Raw genomic sequence first — 20,366 nt, 5'->3', positions numbered from 1 at the left:
GGAAACAAACAAAAAATACTATTTTTACTTTATTTAATATAAATAACAGAAAGTATAGAGAGGGTACAGAAGGTTGTGCTTCTAGTTTCATCCATCTCATGCTCATCAAAAAGAATCCACTAACAAGGTTGATCAAGTCTTGTTAACAAACTCATTCCGATAATCATGAAACCGGAGAAATTTCGAATAACACTAAGTTACCTCAACGGGGATATGCACATCCCCAATAATAAGTATATCATATTTCTTCTTGACACTAGGAAGAGGAAATTCAAAACCTCCAAATATAATCGATGGAATTTTTCCAATAGAGTTGATACTATGAACTTGAGGTTGTTTCCTCGGAAAGTGTACCGTATGCTCATTACCATCAACATGAAAAGTGACATTGCCTTTGTTGCAATCAATAACAGCCCCTGCGTATTAAGAAAAGTTCTTCCAAGAATAATAGACATACTATCATCCTCAGGAATATCAAGAGTAACAAAGTCCGTTAAAATAGTAACGTTTGCAACCACAACAGGCACATCCTCACAGATACCGATAGGTATAGCAGTTGATTTATCAGCCATTTGCAAAGATATTTCAGTAGGTGTTAGCTTATTCAAGTCAAGTCTACGATATAAAGAGAGAGGCATAACACTAACACCGGCTCCAAGATAACATAAAGCAGTTTTAATATAATTTATTTTAATGGAGCAAGGTATAGTAGGTACTCCGGGGTCTCCAAGTTTCTTTGGTATTCCACCCTTAAAAGTATAATTAGCAAGCATGGTGGAAAACTTAGCTTCCGGTATCTTTCTTTTATTAGTAATGATATCCTTCATATATTTAGCATAAGGATTTGTTTTTGAGCACATCAGTTAATCGCATACGCAAAAAGATAGGCCTAATCATTTCAGCAAAGCGCTCAAAATCCTCATCATCCTTTTTCTTGGATGGTTTCGGAGGAAAAGGCATGGGTTTCTGAACCCAAGGTTCCCTTTCTTTACCATGTTTCCTAGCAACAAAGTCTCTTTTATCATAACGTTGATTCTTTGATTGTGGGTTATCAAGATCAACAACAGGTTCAATTTCTACATCATTATCATTACTAGGTTGAGCATCATCATGAACATCATCATTAATATTTTTACTAAGTTCATGTTCATTACCAGATTGTGTTTCAGCATCAGACATAGATATATCATTTGGATTATCAGGTGGTTCAGCAATAGGTTCACTAGAAGTTTGCAAAGTTCTATCATTTTTCTTCTTCTTCTTTTTAGAAGAACTAGGAACATCAATATTATTTCTTTGAGAATCTTGCTCGATTATCTTAGGGTGGCCTTTAGGATACAAAGGTTCCTGAGTCATTCTACCAGTTCTAGTAGCCACTCTAACAGCATAATCATTTTTCTTACTATTCATTTCATCAAGCACTTCTTTTTGAGCCTTAAGTACTTGTTCTACTTGAGTGGTAACCATAGAAGCATGTTTGCTAACAAGTTTAAGTTCACCTTTAATATTAGCCATATAATCACCCAAGCGTCTAATCATATAAGCATTTTCTTTTAATTGTCTACCAAAATAAGCATTGAAGTCGCCTTGCTTAAACATAAAGTTATCAAACTCATCCAAGCACCGACTAGCAATTTTAGTAGGAGGGACTTCAGCTTTATCATATCTATAGAGAGAATTTACCTTTACTCCCTGTGTCGGGATATCGGGATCAGCAGGTTCTTCAATAAATAAAGAATTAAGATCATATGTTTCTTCAACAGGCGGTATATTAAGACCATGTATTTCTTCAATAGGAGGTAAATTCTTAACGTCTTCAGCTTTAATACCTTTTTCTTTCATAGATTTCTTTGCCTCTTGCATATCTTCGGGACTGAGAAATAGAACACCTCTCTTCTTCGGAGTTGGTTTAAGAATAGACTCAGTAATTGGAGCAGGAGTTGGCTCAGGAGCTGGCTCAGGAGGTGCCCAATTATTTTCATTTGTCAACATATTATTCAATAGAATTTCAGCTTCATCCGGTGTTCTTTCCTTGAAAAGAGAACCAGCACAACTATTCAGGTAATCTCTGGAAGCATCGGTTAGTCCATTATAAAAGATATCAAGTATTTCGGATTTCTTAAGAGGATGATCAGGAAAAGCATTAAGTAGCTTGAGAAGCCTCCCCCAATCTTGTGGGAGACTCTCTTCTTCAATTTGCAAAAAGTTGTATATTTCCCTCAAAGCAGCTTGTTTCTTATGAGCAGGGAAATATTTAGCAGAGAATTAATAAATCATATCCTGGGGACTACGCACACAACCAGGATCAAGAGAATTAAACCATATCTTAGCATCACCCTTTAATGAGAACGGAAATATTTTGAGTATATAGAGGTAACACGATCTCTCATCATTAGTGAACAGGGCAGCTATATCATTTAACTTAGTAAGATGTGCCACAACAGTTTCAGATTCATAGCCATAAAATGGATCAGGTTCAACCAAAGTAATTATATCAGGATCAACAGAGAATTCATAATCCTTATCAGGGACACATATAGGTGAAGTAGCAAAAGCAGGGTCGGGTCTCATCTTATCTCTAAGTGATTCTTTGTTCCATTTAATTAATAACCTCTTAAGATCATATCTATCTTTGCAAGCTAAAATAGTGGCAGAAGATTCCATATCAAAAAGATAGCCCTCAGGAATAACAGGCATATTTTCATCATCACTTTCATCATCGTATTCAGATTCAATAATTTCTTTTTCTCTAGCCCTAGCAATTTGTTCATCAAGAAATTCACCAAGGGGCACAGTAGTATCAGGCATAGAAGCAGTTTCATCATAAGTATCATGCATAGCAGAAGCGGAATCCTCAATAACATACGACATATCAGAACGAATAGCAGAAGCAGGTGTAGGTGTCGCTAACTTACTCATAACAGAAGGTGAATCAAGTGTAGAGCTAGATGACAGTTCCTTACCTCCCCTCGTAGTTGAGGGATAGATCTTGGTTTTTGGATCTCTCAAGTTCTTCATAGTGTCCAGCAGATATAAATCCCAAGTGACTCAAAGAATAGAGCTATGCTCCCCGGCAACAGTGCCAGAAATTAGTCTTGATAACCCACAAGTATAGGGGATCGCAACAGCTTTCGAGGGTAGAGTATTCAACCCAAATTTATTGATTCGACACAAGGGGAGCCAAAGAATATTCTCAAGTATTAGCAGCTGAGTTGTCAATTCAACCACACCTGGAAACTTAGTATCTGCAGCAGAGTGTTTAGTAGCAAAGTAATATGATAGTGCTGGTAGCGGCAACAAAAGTAAAGACAGCAAAAGTAATGTTTTTGGTATTTTGTAGTGATTGTAACAGTAGCAGCGGGAAAGTAAATAAGCGTAAACCAGTATATGGAAAACTCGTAGGCACCAGATCAGTGATGGATAATTATGCCGGATGCGGTTCATCATGTAACAGTCATAACATAGGGTAACACAGAACTAGCTCCAATTCATCAATGTAATGTAGGCATGTATTCCGTATATAGTCATACGTGCTTATGGAAAAGAACTTGCATGACATCTTTTGTCCTACCCTCCCGTGGCAGCGGAGTCCTATTGGAAACTAAGGGATATTAAGGCCTCCTTTTAATAGAGAACCGGAACAAAGCATTAGCACATAGTGAATATATGAACTCCTCAAACTAAGGTCATCACCGGGAGTGGTCCCGATTATTGTCACTTCGGGGTTGCCGGAGCATAACACATAGTAGGTGACTATAGACTTGCAAGGTAGGATCAAGAACTCACATATATTCATGAAAACATAATAGGTTCAGATCTGAAATCATGGCACTCGGGCCCTAGTGACAAGCATTAAGCATAGCAAAGTCATAGAAACATCAATCTCAGAACATAATGGATACTAGGGATCAAACCCTAACAAAACTAACCCGATTACATGATAAATCTCAACCAACCCATCACCGTCCAGCAAGCCTACGATGGAATTACTCACGCACGGCGGTGAGCATCATGAAATTGGTGATGGAGGATGGTTGATGATGATGACGGCGACGAATCCCCCTCTCCGGAGCCCCAAACGGACTCCAGATCAGCCCTCCCGAGAGGTTTTAGGGCTTGGCGGTGGCTCCGTATCGTAAAACATGATGATTTCTTCTCTCTGATTTTTTTCTCTCCGAAAGCAAATATATAGAGTTGGAGTTGGCATCGGAGGGTTTCTAGGGGGCCCACGAGGTAGGGGGGCGTGCCCTAGGGGGGGCGTCCCCCACCCTCGTGAGAAGGATGTGGGGCCCCTGGTCTTCATCTTTGGAGAGGATTTTTTATTGTTTTTTCTAAGATGTTCCGTGGAGTTTCAGGTCATTCCGAGAATATTTGTTTTCTGCACATAAAACAACATCATGGCAATTCTGCTGAAAACAACATTAGTCCGGGTTAGTTCTATTCAAATCATACAAGTTAGAGTCCAAAACAAGGGCAAAAGTGTTTGGAAAAGTAGATACGACGGAGACGTATCACAGCTACGCTCACGGTGCAGTAGAGGCAAGCCGATCTGCCTCCTTGGCTGGCGTCCGCGCCTCTCCTCCTTCTCCGGCCGGTGACGCCCAGCTGATCTCCTCCTTCCGCGGCTTCCTCGCGACCTGGGGTGGATAAGGACCTCGGGGAGGTGGTGGATCTCATCAAATGCGGTGGCGGAGCTCCTGGGGCTGCGGGAAGGAGGGAGAGGGGAGGGGCGCGAGCGCCTGTGTTGACGAGGAAGTGAGGAGGGAGGATTGTGGCAGCTGCGGGTTGGGGGCTAGCCGGCTAGGGCTCTTTCGGCCGTGCGCTCCCTCCATCGCCCCCTGACCTTCTTGATTTCCTCTGCTCCGCCTTTGCCTTCCTCTCCTCTCCCGAGGACTCGCCACGGCTCTCTAGCCCTGCCCTTTGAACTGGTGCGTGAACGGACGAGGCGAAGTCTGGGTGGGCTGGAAGAGGCGGGGCTCGGGGTGGAGCATGTGAGGACGGAGGAGGAAGAGCTCGTACCAGGGATGGAGGACGGATGCGGGTGGGGCGGCGACTAGGGTTCGTGCGGCTGAGACGAGTGAGGGAGGAAGGAGGCGGGGGCGTGCGACTGTGGGGTTTGGGCGACCAATGGGCTTCTCGGAATGAATGACCAATCGTACCGTTTCACCCCGCACCCAGCCAACACATCGCGACCCCATCGGCGAATCGGCCCACTCGTCATACACGCGTGAAAGAAACAACAAGGTGAAACACACAGTGAATATCTAACGGATGAGGAGAGCCGAGTGTTGGGGAACGTAGCATAAATTCAAAATTTTCCTACGTGTCACCAAGATCTATCTATGGAGTCATCTAGCAACGAGGGAGGAGTGGATCTACATACCCTTGTATATCGCGCGCGGAAGCGTTCAAGAGAACGGGGTTGATGGAGTCGTACTCGTCGTGATCCAAATCACCGATGATCCTAGCGCTGAACGGACGGCACCTCCGCGTTCAACACACGTACGGAGCAGCGACGTCTCCTCCTTCTTGATCCAGCAAGGGGGGAGGAGAGTTTGATGGAGATCCAACAACACGACGGCGTGGTGGTGGAATTAGCGGGATTCCAACAGGGCTTCGCCAAGCGCTGCGGGAGGAGGGAGATGTGTCATGGGAGGGAGAGGGAGGCGCCAGGGCTTAGGTATGGTTGTCCTCCCTTCCCCCCACTATATATAGGGCCAAGGGAGAGGGGGAGGGCGCAGCCTTGCCCCTTCCTCCAAGGAAGGGTGCGGCCAAGGGGGGGAGGAGTCCATCCTCCCCAAGGCACCTCGGAGGTGCCTTCCCCCTTTAGGACTCTCCCTTTTCCTCTACTCTTGGCGCATGGGCCTCTTGGGGCTGGTGCCCTTGGCCCATATAGGCCAAGGCGCACCCCCTACAGCCCATGTGGCCCCCCGGGGCAGGTGGCCCCACCCGTTGGACCCCCGGGACCCTTCCGGTGGTCCCGGTACAATACCGGTGACCCCGAAACTTGTCCCGATGGCCGAAATAGCACTTCCTATATATAATTCTTTACCTCCGGACCCTTCCGGAACTCCTCGTGACGTCCGGGATCTCATCCGGGACTCCAAACAACTTTCGGGTTACCGCATACTAATATCTCTATAACCCTAGCGTCACCGAACCTTAAGTGTGTAGACCCTACGGGTTCGGGAGACATGCAGACATGACCGAGATGACTCTCCGGTAAATAACCAACAGCGGGATCTGGATACCCATGTTGGCTCCCACATGTTCCACGATGATCTCATCGGATGAACCACGATGTCAAGGACTTAATCAATCCCGTATACAATTCCCTTTGTCTATCGGTACGACACTTGCCCGAGATTCGATCGTCGGTATCCCGATACCTTGTTCAATCTCGTTACCGGCAAGTCTCTTTACTCGTTCCGTAACACATCATCCCGTGATCAACTCCTTGATCACATTGTGCACATTATGATGATGTCCTACCGAGTGGGCCCAGAGATACCTCTCCGTTTACACGGAGTGACAAATCCCAGTCTCGATTCGTGCCAACCCAACAGACACTTTCGGAGGTACCCGTAGTGTACCTTTATAGCCACCCAGTTACGTTGTGACGTTTGGCACACCCAAAGTATTCCTACGGTATCCGGGAGTTGCACAATCTCATGGTCTAAGGAAATGATACTTGACATTAGAAAAAGCTTTAGCATACGAACTACACGATCTTTGTGCTAGGCTTAGGATTGGGTCTTGTCCATCACATCATTCTCCTAATGATGTGATCCCGTTATCAACGACATCCAATGTCCATGGTCAGGAAACCGTAACCATCTATTGATCAACGAGCTAGTCAACTAGAGGCTTACTAGGGACATGGTGTTGTCTATGTATCCACACATGTATCTGAGTTTCCTATCAATACAATTATAGCATGGATAATAAACGATTATCATGAACAAGGAAATATAATAATAACCAATTTATTATTGCCTCTAGGGCATATTTCCAACACCGAGGTGGGATTTTTACCCTGATCTGACGGCCACGAATGGCCCAATCGGGGGAGCCTCCTGGAGGTGAGTTGGCTAGCCTCTGTTATGTTTTAAATTCCACCCGTAGTGCTATATCCATGGCTCACGCTCATGTATTGCATGAAAGTTGAAAAAAGTTTGAGATTACTAAAGTATGAAACAATTGCTTGGCTTGTCATCGGGGTTGTGCATGATGAGAGCATTCTTGTGTGATGAAAATGGAGCATGACCAAACTATATGATTTTGTAGGGATGAACTTTCTTTGGCCATGTTATTTTGAGAAGACATGATTGCTTAGTTAGTATGCTTGAAGTATTATTATTTTTATGTCAATATTAAACTTTTGTCTTGAATCTTATGGATCTGAAAATTCTTGCTACAATAAAGAGAAATACATGATGAATATGTTAGGTAGCATTCCACACCAAAAATTCTGTTTTTATCATTTACCTACTCGAGGACGAGCAGGAATTAAGCTTGGGGATGCTGATACGTCTCCAACGTATCTATAATTTTTGATTGTTCCATGCTATTATATTATGAACCTTGGATGTTTTATATGCATTTATATGCTATTTTATATGATTTTTGGGACTAACCTATTAACCCAGAGCCCAGTGCCAGTTTCTGTTTTTTCCTTGTTTTAGTGTTTCGCAGAAAACGAATATCAAACGGAGTCCCAACAGAATGAAACTTTGGAGAAGTTACTTTTGGAAAGAAAGCAATACAGGAGACTTGGAGTGCACGTCAGGGGATCAACAAGGAGAGCATGGGGCAGGGGGCGCGCCACCCCCCTGCGCGCCCTCCACCCTCGTGGGCCCCTCATGGCTCCCCTGATGTATTTCTTCCGCCTATATATATCCATATACCCTAAAACTATCGGAGAACACAATAGATCGGGAGTTCCACTGCCAGAAGCCTCCGTAGCCACTGAAAGCCAATCTAGACCCGTTCTGGCACCCTGTCGGAGGGGGAATCCCTCTCCGGTGGCCATCTTCATCATCCCAGCGCTCTCCATGACAAGGAGGGAGTAGTTCTCCCTCGGGGTTGAGGGTATGTACCAGTAGCTATGTGTTTGATCTCTCTCTCTCTCTCTCTCTCATGTTCTCGAGGTGGCACGATCTTGATGTATCGCGAGCTTTGCTATTATAGTTGGATCTTATGATGTTTCTCCCCCTCTACTCTCTTGTAATGGATTGAATTTTCCCTTTGAAGTTATCTTATCAGATTGAGTCTTTAAGGATTTGAGAACACTTGATGTATGTCTTGCGTGGGATACCCGTGGTGACAATGGGGTATTCTATTGATCCACTTGATGTATGTTTTGGTGATCAACTTGCGGGTTCCGCCCATGAACCTATGCATAGGGGTTGGCACACGTTTTCGTCTTGACTCTCCGGTAGAAACTTTGGGGCACTCTTTGAAGTACTTTTGTGTTGGTTGAATAGATGAATCTGAGATTGTGTGATGCATATCGTATAATCATACCCACGGATACTTGAGGTGACATTGGAGTATCTAGGTGACATTAGGGTTTTGGTTGATTTGTGTCTTAAGGTGTTATTCTAGTACGAACTATAGGGGTGTTTGTGACACTTATAGGAATAGCCCAACGGATTGATTGGAAAGAATAACTTTGAGGTGGTTTCTTACCCTACCAAAATCTCTTCGTTTGTTCTCCGCTATTGGTGACTTTGGAGTGACTCGTTGTTGCATGTTGAGGGATAGTTATGTGATCCAATTATGTTATTATTGTTGAGAGAACTTGCACTAGTGAAAGTATGAACCCTAGGCCTTGTTTCAACGCATTGCAATACCGTTTGTGCTCACTTTTATCATTAGTTACCTTGCTGTTTTCATATTTTCAGATACAAATACCTTTATCTACTATCCATATACCACTTGTATCACCATCTCTTCACCAAACTAGTGCACCTATACAATTTACCATTGTATTGGGTGTGTTGGGGACACAAGAGACTCTTTGTTATTTGGTTGCAGGGTTGTTTGAGAGAGACCATCTTCATCCTACGCCTCCTACGGATTGATAAACCTTAGGTCATCCACTTGAGGGACATTTGCTACTGTCCTACAACCTCTGCACTTGGAGGCCCAACAACGTCTACAGGAAGAAGGTTGTGTAGTAGACATCAGACTCCCAATCCTAGTCGCCCCCCCCCTTTCCTTTCTTTCGGAGGAGGAAAGGGGAAGGAGAGGGAGAGGGAGAGGGAGAAGGAAAGGGGGTCGCGCCCTCTCCCCCTTGTCCAATACGGACTCCCTTGGGGGGCGCCACCCCTTGCGGGCTCCTCTCTCTCTCCCATATGGCCCATGTAGGCCCATTACTTCCCCCGGGGGGTTCCAGTAACCTCCCGGTACTCCAAAAAATACCCGAACCACTCCGAAACCATTCCGGTGTCCAAATACCATCGTCCAATATATCAATCTCTACCTCACGAGCATTTCGAGACTCGTCGTCATGCCCGTGATCTCATCCGGGACTCCGAACAATCTTCGGTCACCAAAACACATAACTCATAATACAAATCATCATCGAACGTTAAGCGTGCGGACCCTTTGGGTTCGAGAACTATGTAGACATGACTGAGACACATCTCCAGTCAATAACCAACAGTGGAACCTGGATGCTCATATTGGTTCCTGCATATTCTACGAAGATCTTTATCGGTCAAACCGCAATGACAACATACGTCATTCTCTTTGTCATCGGTATGTTACTTGCCCGAGATTCGATCGTCGGTATCCTCATACCTAGTTCAATCTCGTTACCGGCAAGTCTCTTTACTCGTTGCGTAATGCATCATCCCGTAACTAACTTCATTAGTCACATTGCTTGCAAGGCTTATCATGATGTGCATTAGCGAGAGGGCCCAGAGATACCTCTCCGATACTCGGAGTGACAAATCCTAATCTCGATCTATGACAACTCAACAAACACCTTCGCAAACACTTGTAGAGCATCTTTATAATCACCCAGTTACGTTGTGATGTTTGATAGCACACAAGGTGTTCCTCCGGTATTCGGGAGTTGCATAATCTTATAGTCAAAGGAACATGTATAAGTTATGAAGAAATCAATAGCAATAAAACTTAACGATCATTATGCTAAGCTAACAGATGGGTCTTGTCCATCACATCATTATCTAATGATGTGATCCCGTTCATCAAATGACAACACATGTCCATGGTCGGGAAACTTAACCATCTTTGATTAACGAGCTAGTCAAGTAGAGGCATACTAGGGACACTCTGTTTTGTCTATGTATTCACACATGTATCAAGTTTCCGGTTAATACAATTGTAGCATGAATAATAAACATTTATCATGATATAAGGAAATATAAATAACAACTTTATTATTTCCTCTAGGTCATATTTCCTTCATGTGACGCTCCCAATCCCTAGCCTGTAACGCGTCAAACCAAACAATGCAAGCAAGGGAGCATTAGTAGGTGATCCAGCGTCTCCGGTTCCTGCAGGCATAATGGATAGCAAGGCTAATGCGGGAGGCTCCTAGATGCAATGAGGTCTGACATCCAGTGCCGATTCTTGACGACCATCCATGCAAAGAATTTTAGCTGGGGTGGCACGCAACAGCTCCTAATCTCCTTGGCACCTGTCATGTCCGTAAGCTCGAAGAAGAAGGCGCGATAATCTATTCTCTCCGAGTAGCACCCTGATTTGGGCCACTTCCACTGGAAGGAGTCCGGCCCCTCACACATTCTCACCTATTGATGTTGAATTTCGTTCCAAAGCAAGCAGAACTGGACAATCATGTCGCAAGAAAATTGGGCCTTAATGTGCACGATCCAGCTGTTCCATCATAGGCCCTCGCTTACTGTGCATGTAGTGGGGATGTTCAAAGGTATCGAAAAAGAGTTTCCCCCTGCTTTATATATAAATAAACCAACACCGATCACATAGCAGCGCTAGGGCGAGCAGCACACCAAGCCAAAACGAGAAATAAAGAAGAAAAAGGAACAAATGCCAATAACGGCAGCATGACAAAGCGCGGATGGCCCGCCACTGTTGCGCCCTTCGAATTCGTCCCACCACCGCCCAAGGCTCTGCACCGCAGCGTACCAAGCATCACTTCTAAGAAGGAATGCGACGCCGATGATGCTGCTGCTCGGACGTGTCCTAGGGTTTCCCTTGGCACGCGGAGGCGAGTGGGGGCTAAGCACCACACACACCCTTCAGGAAGGAATGGCAGCACCCGTAGGCGTCACCGCGTCGGTGCCGGAAGAACCGACATGGATTTCTCCCGCGCCCCAAACTCCACTGTCAACTGATCCGGAGCCAACCATCAAACTTGCCATCCACCAGCATGCGCTACTGCGGTCTTGATGCCCCCCATGCCGCCGCACTGAGATCACCACCACGAGGCCGAGAGGACGAAGAGAGGTGCGCTAGGACTTGGGAACGGCAGCACTTGAGGCCTGCGGGAGGGTACCACCTCCACCGCCATCGTGGCTGCCGTCCGGACACGGCAGCGGGCATACCATGCCACCACTGGCCGACCAGGCCCAAAATGGGCCCGCAAAGCCCCGGCCGCCACGCTGCAGCAGGCTGGCGACAGCGCCGCCACCACCCACTAGCCCAACACCGCTCCTCCGCCTCCCAGAAGCACGCTGATGACACGCCCCGCCGTAGGCCCGCCGAGACACAGATGGGGCCCAAAGGGCCCAGATCTGGGCCGAGTGGGCGCCGCCAACGGCAGCACGGCCACCCAGTGGATCTCCCACGGCCGCGACAGGTCGCCCCGTTGCCGCACCGGACCGCCACCACCTAGGTGCACCCCCAGCGCCGCTCCACCCCGCCTCGGTGCGTCATTGAGAGGGGAAAGGCCGGGGGCCGCTGGCGGTGGCGCCGGACGCCAGCGAGGACGGCGGGAAGGAAGGAGTAGGGGAGGGCTTGAGAGGGGGAGGAGCCGGGGACGTGGCCGGTCGCCCGCCGGGGCGACGCGATCGCGAGAGGGGTGGAGAGACCGGATCTTAAGGCAGTTAAGAAGTGCATGTTCAAGAGGTACCGCATCAACAATGTCACGTGCCAGCTAAACGTCAAGACCCCCTCGATCCACCGGTCTACCCAAAAAACCGTCGTCTTGCCATTGCCAATTCTGCAAGTAGATTAACTCCATCTGTTCAAGAAAAAAAGGAAGATAAGCGTTGTCGCTATTAGTATGTCATCAAGATTGAAAAGCTCTTGTTTTCATGCAAGTTCAAATCATAGAACATGCACTGTTTTGGAATAAACATGTGCACTCCTACTATGACTAAACAACAACAGTACAAGAGTATGCTTTAATTCAAATTGGGACCAGGTATATGGGATGGAAGACTAGTCCCTCAATTGCCAAATATAAGATGTTCTAATTTGTTTCGGTATTGGATGTATATAGACACATTTTAGTGTGTACGTTCACTCATTGTAGTCCATATTAAAGTATCCAAAACATCTTGTATTTGTGAATAGAGATTATTTGATATACTCATAGTTACATATTATACTACTAGTACAGAACACACTTCTAGGACAGCAGAGAAATGCATCCTGACAAGAGCTACACGGATGAGCATTTATGCTATGACAATATAATGAGGTTTGCAAGTTTATAGAAACATGTTATAACCGGTGGACATGGGCTTATGGTGAATGGCTATGATCCTGTGAGGTATAACTGCAAGCTCGCTATTAAGGTTCCAAAACAAATATACATTGTTCTATCTTCTTGCATGAAAAAATGAACTTGAAACTGAAGTGTTTCTACCCTTCAACCCAGGTGACGGAGTCAATTGTGGCAGATCTCGGGTAGGGGGTCCCGAACTAGTAGTCTAGATGCGATGGTAACATAGACAAGGGACTTTACCCAGGTTCGGACTCTCCAATGAGATAAAACCCTACGTCTTGCTTGTGTTGTATTGATTTGGGATGAAGTACAAAGTACATGTTGCTTCAACGGTTGCATTTTTAGTTTCCCTTTGGGTGAAGAACCATCAGCACGAACTGTCTCTTTTATAGGAGTAAAGATTGGGACCTAAATGTGTCTTTGTAAAGTGTTGAGACTAACTTAACATTAACCAGGTAGAATTAAAACCTCCAACATGTTTCACTCAACATACATAGTAGTTGACAACATAAAACTGGTGTTACATGATTGTAATTCTCGTAGAAACATTATGTATGAATCTATTCCGCTATATCTGTCACTCTTCCTGTCTCTTCTATCATAAGTACGACACCTGAATAACACCTTCAGGATTTTTTTTCCTGTTTTCTTCGCCTTTACTCACAATCATGCCTAGCAAATGCACATTCAAATTGCTGGCCGGGATAAATTTAATGATCTAGAATGACCACACGTGCCACTGGGTGACATGTGTGAACTGTAAAAAAAGGAAAGCTAGTACCCACAAACCTATGACAACCATGTACGTATGCATGTTTTTCTTTACAGCGCCAGCGCTATTAACATAGTGCTTTTTTTCTGGAAAAGTGCGTGCAAGAATGGGACACATACAATCGACAAGAATAAATTCTGTACAAGGTTATTTGGAGGAAAGGAAGAAAAAATTGTGGTAATCTGCACACGGTGGTGTTGGTTTTGGAACTGATCATAAACTATCATGCACCCTGGATCAAGAGCCGAGCCGAGAGGCAGATGACAGCGCCACTGCCTGCGCCCACACCTTGAGCCTTGCCTTCACATCCTTGGGATCATCTCCTGTTCCAAAGTACAAGAAGCATGCATGCATTCATCTGTTAGTCTCACATGATAAAATAGAAGAGAAAGCGAGAAAACTTCGCAACACAGCAGGATCTAATAACAGTTTTGCTAGAACTCATCTAGATGAGATTTAATTTGGTCTCATTCATATTTTATAGCCATTGGATGTGATGCTATAAGATGCGTGTGTGCTGACGTGGGTTGTATCCATTCTTGTTTTTTAGGTGAATGAGACCAAATTACGTCTCATCTAGATGAGTTCTAGGTACTCCCATCTAATAATATGGTTTTTCTACAAATGATAGTTTAGAAACTAGCTCATGTTTGGCACCAACAATTATCATAGTTTTATAAATGGTAGTATTCCCAACAGTGGCCCGATTGGCTAATCTTCGTGCTGGAGACCATATCAGAAAAGATATGTATGGTTCAGCTGATGACTTTTTTGGCGCGCTTGGCATGTTCCTAAGCAGCTATGTCACATCATTGTTTTGTATCAAAAAAATTTGTCAAGGGAATCCGGAGAAAGGGAAGATGGTGCTAGAGCCGTACACTAATGCTAGGACGTCCGGACCGGATGTTGCACCATCAAGGGATGGTTGGCTGAAACTTAAGTGTGATGGGAGTTAAGTAGTGTAGACTAGCCAAGCGAGCCGCGGCATGGTCCTACGCGATTAAATGGCCTCCATTCGGTTCACGTCTTGCAGAGAGTTCCACACCTTTTCTCAAAAAAAAAAAGAGCTTCACACATGTGATAGTCCCCTGGAAGCGGAGCTGGAGGCGTGTAGAGAGGAGAGCTCCTAATTAGCGCCCGCGCCAGTTTTCCTCCTAACACACATAGCATTCCAACTGGGCCGCCCCATTTGCAAAGCACTATAGCGTTGGCGAGGGACTGTGTCGTCTGGAATAATATTGTAGCGATTTTAGTCACTGTGCCATCATGAGGTACTGTAGCGGTTCAAAAAAAGTTGGCTCATTTGAAAAAGAAATCACGAATTTTATAAACTTCATGAATATTAGAAATTGTTCACGAGTTTGGGAAAAAGTTCGTGAAAATTGAAAAAAATATATCACATATTTCAAAAAATGTTCATGAATTTGAGGAAAGTTCATGGATTTGGAAAAAACTCACAGACTTTTAGAAAAAATCACAAATTACAAAAAATGTTCATGAATATGAGAAGAGCATTCACTAATTTGGAAAATGTTCATAAATTCTAAAATATTCATAGATTTCAAATGTGTTTGCGAATTTAGAAAAGGGTTCATGGATTTGAAAACTAGTCATGAAAATGGAAAACAACTCTTAAATTTGCAAAATGTTAGAAATTTAAAAAACATGGAAAATTGAAAATTTTCATGAGTTTGGAAAAAATTCAATAATTTTAGAAAAGATTCCGACTTCAAAAAATTTATTATTTGAGAAAAGTTTATGAATTTGAAAAAGTTCCAAATTTTAGAAAGTTCACGGCTTGAAAAATTTCATAAATTGAACAAGTTTGCAAAAATGAAAAAAGTTCATAACTTGAAAAAAGCTCATGAATGTTTGAAAAGGTTCATTAATTTAAGAAAGTTTCACAAATTTACAAAAAAAATCTGAATTTGAAAATTTTCACGCATCAAAAAAGAAAGATGGAAATAGAATGAAAAGGAAAAGGAAAAATAAAATAAAAACGAAAACTGAGTAAAAACAATGCCAAAAAAACGCAAGAAAAAACGCCCAGAAAATCCTGGAAAAACACCCTACATGGGCCGACTTGTTTGCCACATAGTGTGGGAGGAGCATGCACCAGGTAGTAAAATTGCCTATAATTGGCGCTTAGGACGCTAAATAGGATCTGGGTGTAGAGAGGGGGCTTCATCTCGCATTGCAAAGAACCCGCTACCCATCATAGTGGAGATGAACTTCTCTCATGCGGTTTCTATGATCAAGGACGACACATGGATCAATCGAACATATGGCACTGGTGAGTGAGATCAAATATGTGATGAGTGAGGAAAGGAACTTGTGTTTAGTTTAGTCAGCCCATCACAAAATACGGTAAGACGGTAAGTCATAGCCTTGTTGCCTATGGACGAGCTACGCCGCGCACTGCAGTGTGGTTGGGGTCCGAGCATTGGCTGGATGTAGCGACTAGTTGATGTGTTGGGCCTCTGCCCGGATTGTAAAATTATGAATAGGTTTCTTTATCTTTTCATCTACAAAAAAGGTTTCATTATCTTTTCTCTCCTACTAATATATGATACATATGCTTGTACATATTCTAAACGAAGTCACTCTATCTAGCATATTATATATGATGTATGTGTCAAACCATTAGCTAGTGCTTTGCACGTTCTTTGAAGTTGGTGGCATACAAGATGCCGACAAACTAGCGGTGACACATAGCGTCGTGTCGTCCTACAAGTGTCCTTGTTATCATTGGCAGCAAGTCGAGGGAACCAGCTAGCAAACGTGGCGAGCGAACACTAGCGAGCACAAAGCAGCCGGTCCTCCAGGGCAGTGCACGACGCACATACACATGCGTCCGTCGCCATCCATCGCCCGTCGGAAACTCAGTGCAAACGGCATGCATGCACCACCGTTCATCGCCACGAATCAACGAAGATGAGGGAGGAACGGTCGTGTCACTGAAATAAATTCTGTGCACGCCTACGTGTGTAGGTGCTTTCGTTCGAAAAGACTTGTGAATGAACCGAAATGCGCACGCGGGGCACTCACCTATCAAGTCCTGCCGCCCATTCGTTTCAAGCCGATTCGTGCAGTAGTTCAATCCCGCACGAAGGCATCATCAAAAAGAAAACTTCAACTAAATAATATAGTAGTCCAAGTTCTAAGTATACGTACAAATACCCTTGAGCCTACAAAAAAATAATAAAACCATGTGCCAGACGCCTACCCAGCCGCTGTCTACCCAAAAAAATTAGGGTTTCTCTGCCTCTCGCCGGCGTTGGCGTCGGTCCGCCCCGTCTACCGTGGCTTTAGGGCCATGAGGACGGAGTGGATCCCGGCCCTTGCCGGTGGGAGGGCTCCGGTTTTTTTTTTTAGATTTGTTAGGGTTTGTGTCCTACTCGGGAATGCGAGACGGCGGCGACTCTCTGAGGATGGAATAAAGGTCTCCCCGCCTAGTCCCCATTCCGGTGATGCATCTAGCATCGTCGGTGGACGTGTGGAGGTGTGTCTCCGGTGGATCTGTCTCTAGTGGATTTGCTCGGATTTGTTCGTCGTTCGTCTTTGTTCTTGTGTCTTCAGGTTGGATCCTTCTTATCTACACTCTTCATCGACGACGGTTGCTGTTCTGGTGCGTTGGTTCTACGGGGCCTTAGCACGATGATTTCCCGACTGTCTACTATAACAAAGTTTGCCCGGCTCCGGCGAGTGAGGGGCGATGACAGCGGCGCGCCTTCGGCTCGCTTCAGTGCTTGTAGTCGTCGCTAGGCGGTCTACGGATCTGGATGTATTTTTTTATTATTTCTAGTGTTCGTTGTACTACCATGATTGAAGATGAATAGATTGAAAGTTTATCCCGCAAAAAAAACTTCAAAGAAAAATAACGGTGATACCTACGGTTGTTGCATCTAAAACGGTCAAGTTTCAACCAGTTTCTGATATATAATTTCAAGCAATTTTTTCTGTCAATCGTAGAAACAAAATAATTTATTTTTATCGACAACTCATACTAAGTTTCAATGCTGAAACTTAACATATTTTTAAATTTTGACAAAATATATTCAAAATGAACATTATTGAAAGCGCTGGTCACATGAAATACAAATATGAAAACAGAATTTAATTTGAATTTTGTGTTTAGAAGATATAAAACTTTGAAAATAAAAGACCAAAATAAAAAGCGGGCAGCCGGACATGCATGCCCCTCGCACTTGCGTGCCACAAATCCTCATCCGTGAATGATCGCGTGATATACTCGTTTCTATTTAAAGGGGGCTACTTGAGGGCTAGGCTCCGCTTCGGGGCAACTTCAAAGCCGCTCATCAATTGGACAACATTAAATATCCATGAACAAGTACGAATATGTTCATGTACAGTAAGAGAGGCGGATATCCAACCATATTCATTAAATGTTTGCCTCTTGTCCAATAAAGCGAGGAGGTGGAAGGAAGAAGGGCAAAAAAAATGGGTTTGTGATGGGGTTTAAGGTTGAGTTGGCTTGTCTGCAGCATGTCCGGACTCCTCAACCCTTACACAAGTTTAAAGGCAGTTCGTGGGATTTCGAACTTCTGGACGTCTTCGGACTGATGTAGAAAATACTTTAAAGGGGGCATTGAATGATCAAAAGTGTCCGGACCATACGGAAAAGACATTTGAGGGTGTTTTGGTAAACCATGTTGGAGTTGCCCTTACCTTCCACGTTACCTAGATCAGCGAGTGCTCAATAAACGAGGGCTTCAGCGGTGTCGAGTGGTGTCATTTTACTTTTTTTGTCTTGCCTTGTTCTTTTTTACACTCCCTCTGTCCTATACTAATTGACGCTGAAACAAATGTATGTAGCAGATAGACATATCTGTTTGCGTTGGTTGATGTTCTATTTATAAAGCAGAGCTAAAGTCTAATTTTGATCAATAACTTATAAATCATGCACCATGGCACAGCCGCACTGCTATACAGTGCCCGATAAGTGAGGCAAACCGGCTAGCTAAAAGTAAAAGTAGGCAAACCGGCGGCAAAAGATGATTTCACTTTTTTACGACAATAATCGGTTTCTATTCAATGCCGCGCACTTATATGTTATGTATATGAGAGACGACATGCGGCTTATGAGAGGTGAAAGCCCCGTGTGTCCAATTCAGCTCCACAGGAGCATTTGTTCATGTTTGTCATTTTTTTTTTTGCAAATGTAAAAGGAAATAAAAATTAGACATGCACATGTCCAAATGTTATATGCAAATGTTTGGATGAAAGCCCAACCATTTTGCCCTATGTAAAACAATAAGTTGAGTATCGAATTTTTGGCCTTTTTATATCACTGAACTTTTTTGGGGCAAAGAAGGACTGTTCTGTTTGGGGCGAAAATTGTCAAACCCGATTTATTAGACACTAACATGAACGCAAGTACAAAAGAAAATCAGAATTACTCCCTCTGAAAACTAATATAAAAATGTTTAGAGTACTAGAGTAATGATCTAAACGCTTTTATATTAGTTTACGAAGGGGGTATAATTTAGCGTTTGGGAAGCCAAAACGACGTGCCCCGAAAGCCCCGGCTAGAGTTGATATGGAATGGACGTGTGACGAACTAGCCGATCGATCTCACACAGACGGATGTGTCAAGGAGTAACAACGCTATGGAAAATTAATTAGGAAGCTGGTGGTAGTGGCTGTGGTTAATGATTTACGATGATGAGGGGACTAACCGGGGCTGGAGATGCGCCAGCTGCTGCCGGAGGCCGGGGAGTTGCCGCCGCTGCTGGCGGTGTCGACGTTGGGGACCGTGTAGGAGGGGATCTCCACCGTCCAGTCGCACGGCAGGTCGAAGCCGAGGTCCTTGCAAGCGCGCACCTCCTCCATGTCCATGGCCACGCCGCCCCGCGCAGGGGACTCGCCGCCCTTCCCGACCACCACCGTCGCCTCATCGCCGCGCTCGCCCAGCTGCTGCCGCTGCTTCCTCATCTGCCACGCGCGATCGAGCCACACCTCCCGCATCATCCGCTGGCGCCGGTAGTGCTGCCGGCGCCTGTCGTGGGGGGCGCCCGGCCACCACCCCGCCTCTGTCTCGCTGGCGTAGTCCTTGGAGTAGCGCCACGGCGACTGCGACGGCGCCCCGCGCTCCGGCGTGCCCGGTAGCGAAGCCGAGGAGGGAGGCTTCAGATCTCTTGGGCTATCGTACGGGTGCCACGGCTGGCTCTCGTACTCGCCGTTGAGACCATGGGACCTCACCTCGTCCTCATCCTCCTCATCGACGTCTGCCGACCCGTCTTCCTCATCGTCGGCGTCACCGCCGTCGGAGCCTTCGACGGTGAGGAGGGACATGCGCTTCCTGATGTCCCAGTCGTCGTCGTCCTCCTCCTCCTCCTCCTCGAGGAACTCATCTTCTTCGTCGTGCTCGATGAGATCCCGGAGCCTGGGAAGAGGGAACGTCGTTGTCCTTGCCGACTTGGACGGCGACGCCATTTCGATCCAGGCGAGGGAGAGGAGAGGACTTGGCGGGCAAGACCCTGACAGGTAAACGCGTTTGTTTGCTTGCTCTCTTGTTTCGTTAGGTGTGGAAGGAGGATATGCTAGTAATGTGCTCACTGGCCGCGACGTCGATCGGGTGATGGATAGGTTTTTATATGTGGACTCAACCACAGCGCGACCGTGCCCGCCGATGCGTTCGCGCGCGACCGTCACCATCCTTCCTCCCCGGAAGGTCAAGATGAAGCGGCAACCCAAGTATGGCGCTACTCACTTTGGCAGACTTCAAACGATGTATAAGTTGGTTTTTCAGCTTCTTTGGAAAAACTGTTGCATTTTTTTCTTTCTCGAAAAGTTATTAAAAGTACTCAACTTTTAAAGTTCTCATGAATATTAAAAATGCTTTTCAATTTAAAATCATATTCTTGTTTTCAATATATGTTATCAAAA

At 45.1% G+C, this 20,366-nt stretch overlaps 1 protein-coding gene across 1 annotated transcript; it reads right to left on the bottom strand.

The window, feature by feature from the left end:
* Positions 1 to 13,122: 13,122 nt before the first annotated feature.
* LOC125543592 (histone-lysine N-methyltransferase SETD1B-like) lies at positions 13,123 to 20,036 on the bottom strand. Its single transcript, XM_048706976.1, has 2 exons — positions 19,157 to 20,036; positions 13,123 to 13,780 (listed from the first exon to the last, which is right to left on the bottom strand). Exons 1-2 carry the CDS (start codon positions 19,911 to 19,913, stop codon positions 13,695 to 13,697), a joined length of 843 nt encoding a protein of 280 aa, XP_048562933.1. The 5' UTR covers positions 19,914 to 20,036; the 3' UTR covers positions 13,123 to 13,694.
* Between the last annotated feature and the right edge of the window lie 330 nt (positions 20,037 to 20,366).

Source organism: Triticum urartu, chromosome 3 (genome assembly GCF_003073215.2).
Source record: "Triticum urartu cultivar G1812 chromosome 3, Tu2.1, whole genome shotgun sequence".
NCBI classification, from domain to species: domain Eukaryota; kingdom Viridiplantae; phylum Streptophyta; class Magnoliopsida; order Poales; family Poaceae; genus Triticum; species Triticum urartu.
This window is presented reverse-complemented; position numbering and strand designations above follow the sequence as displayed.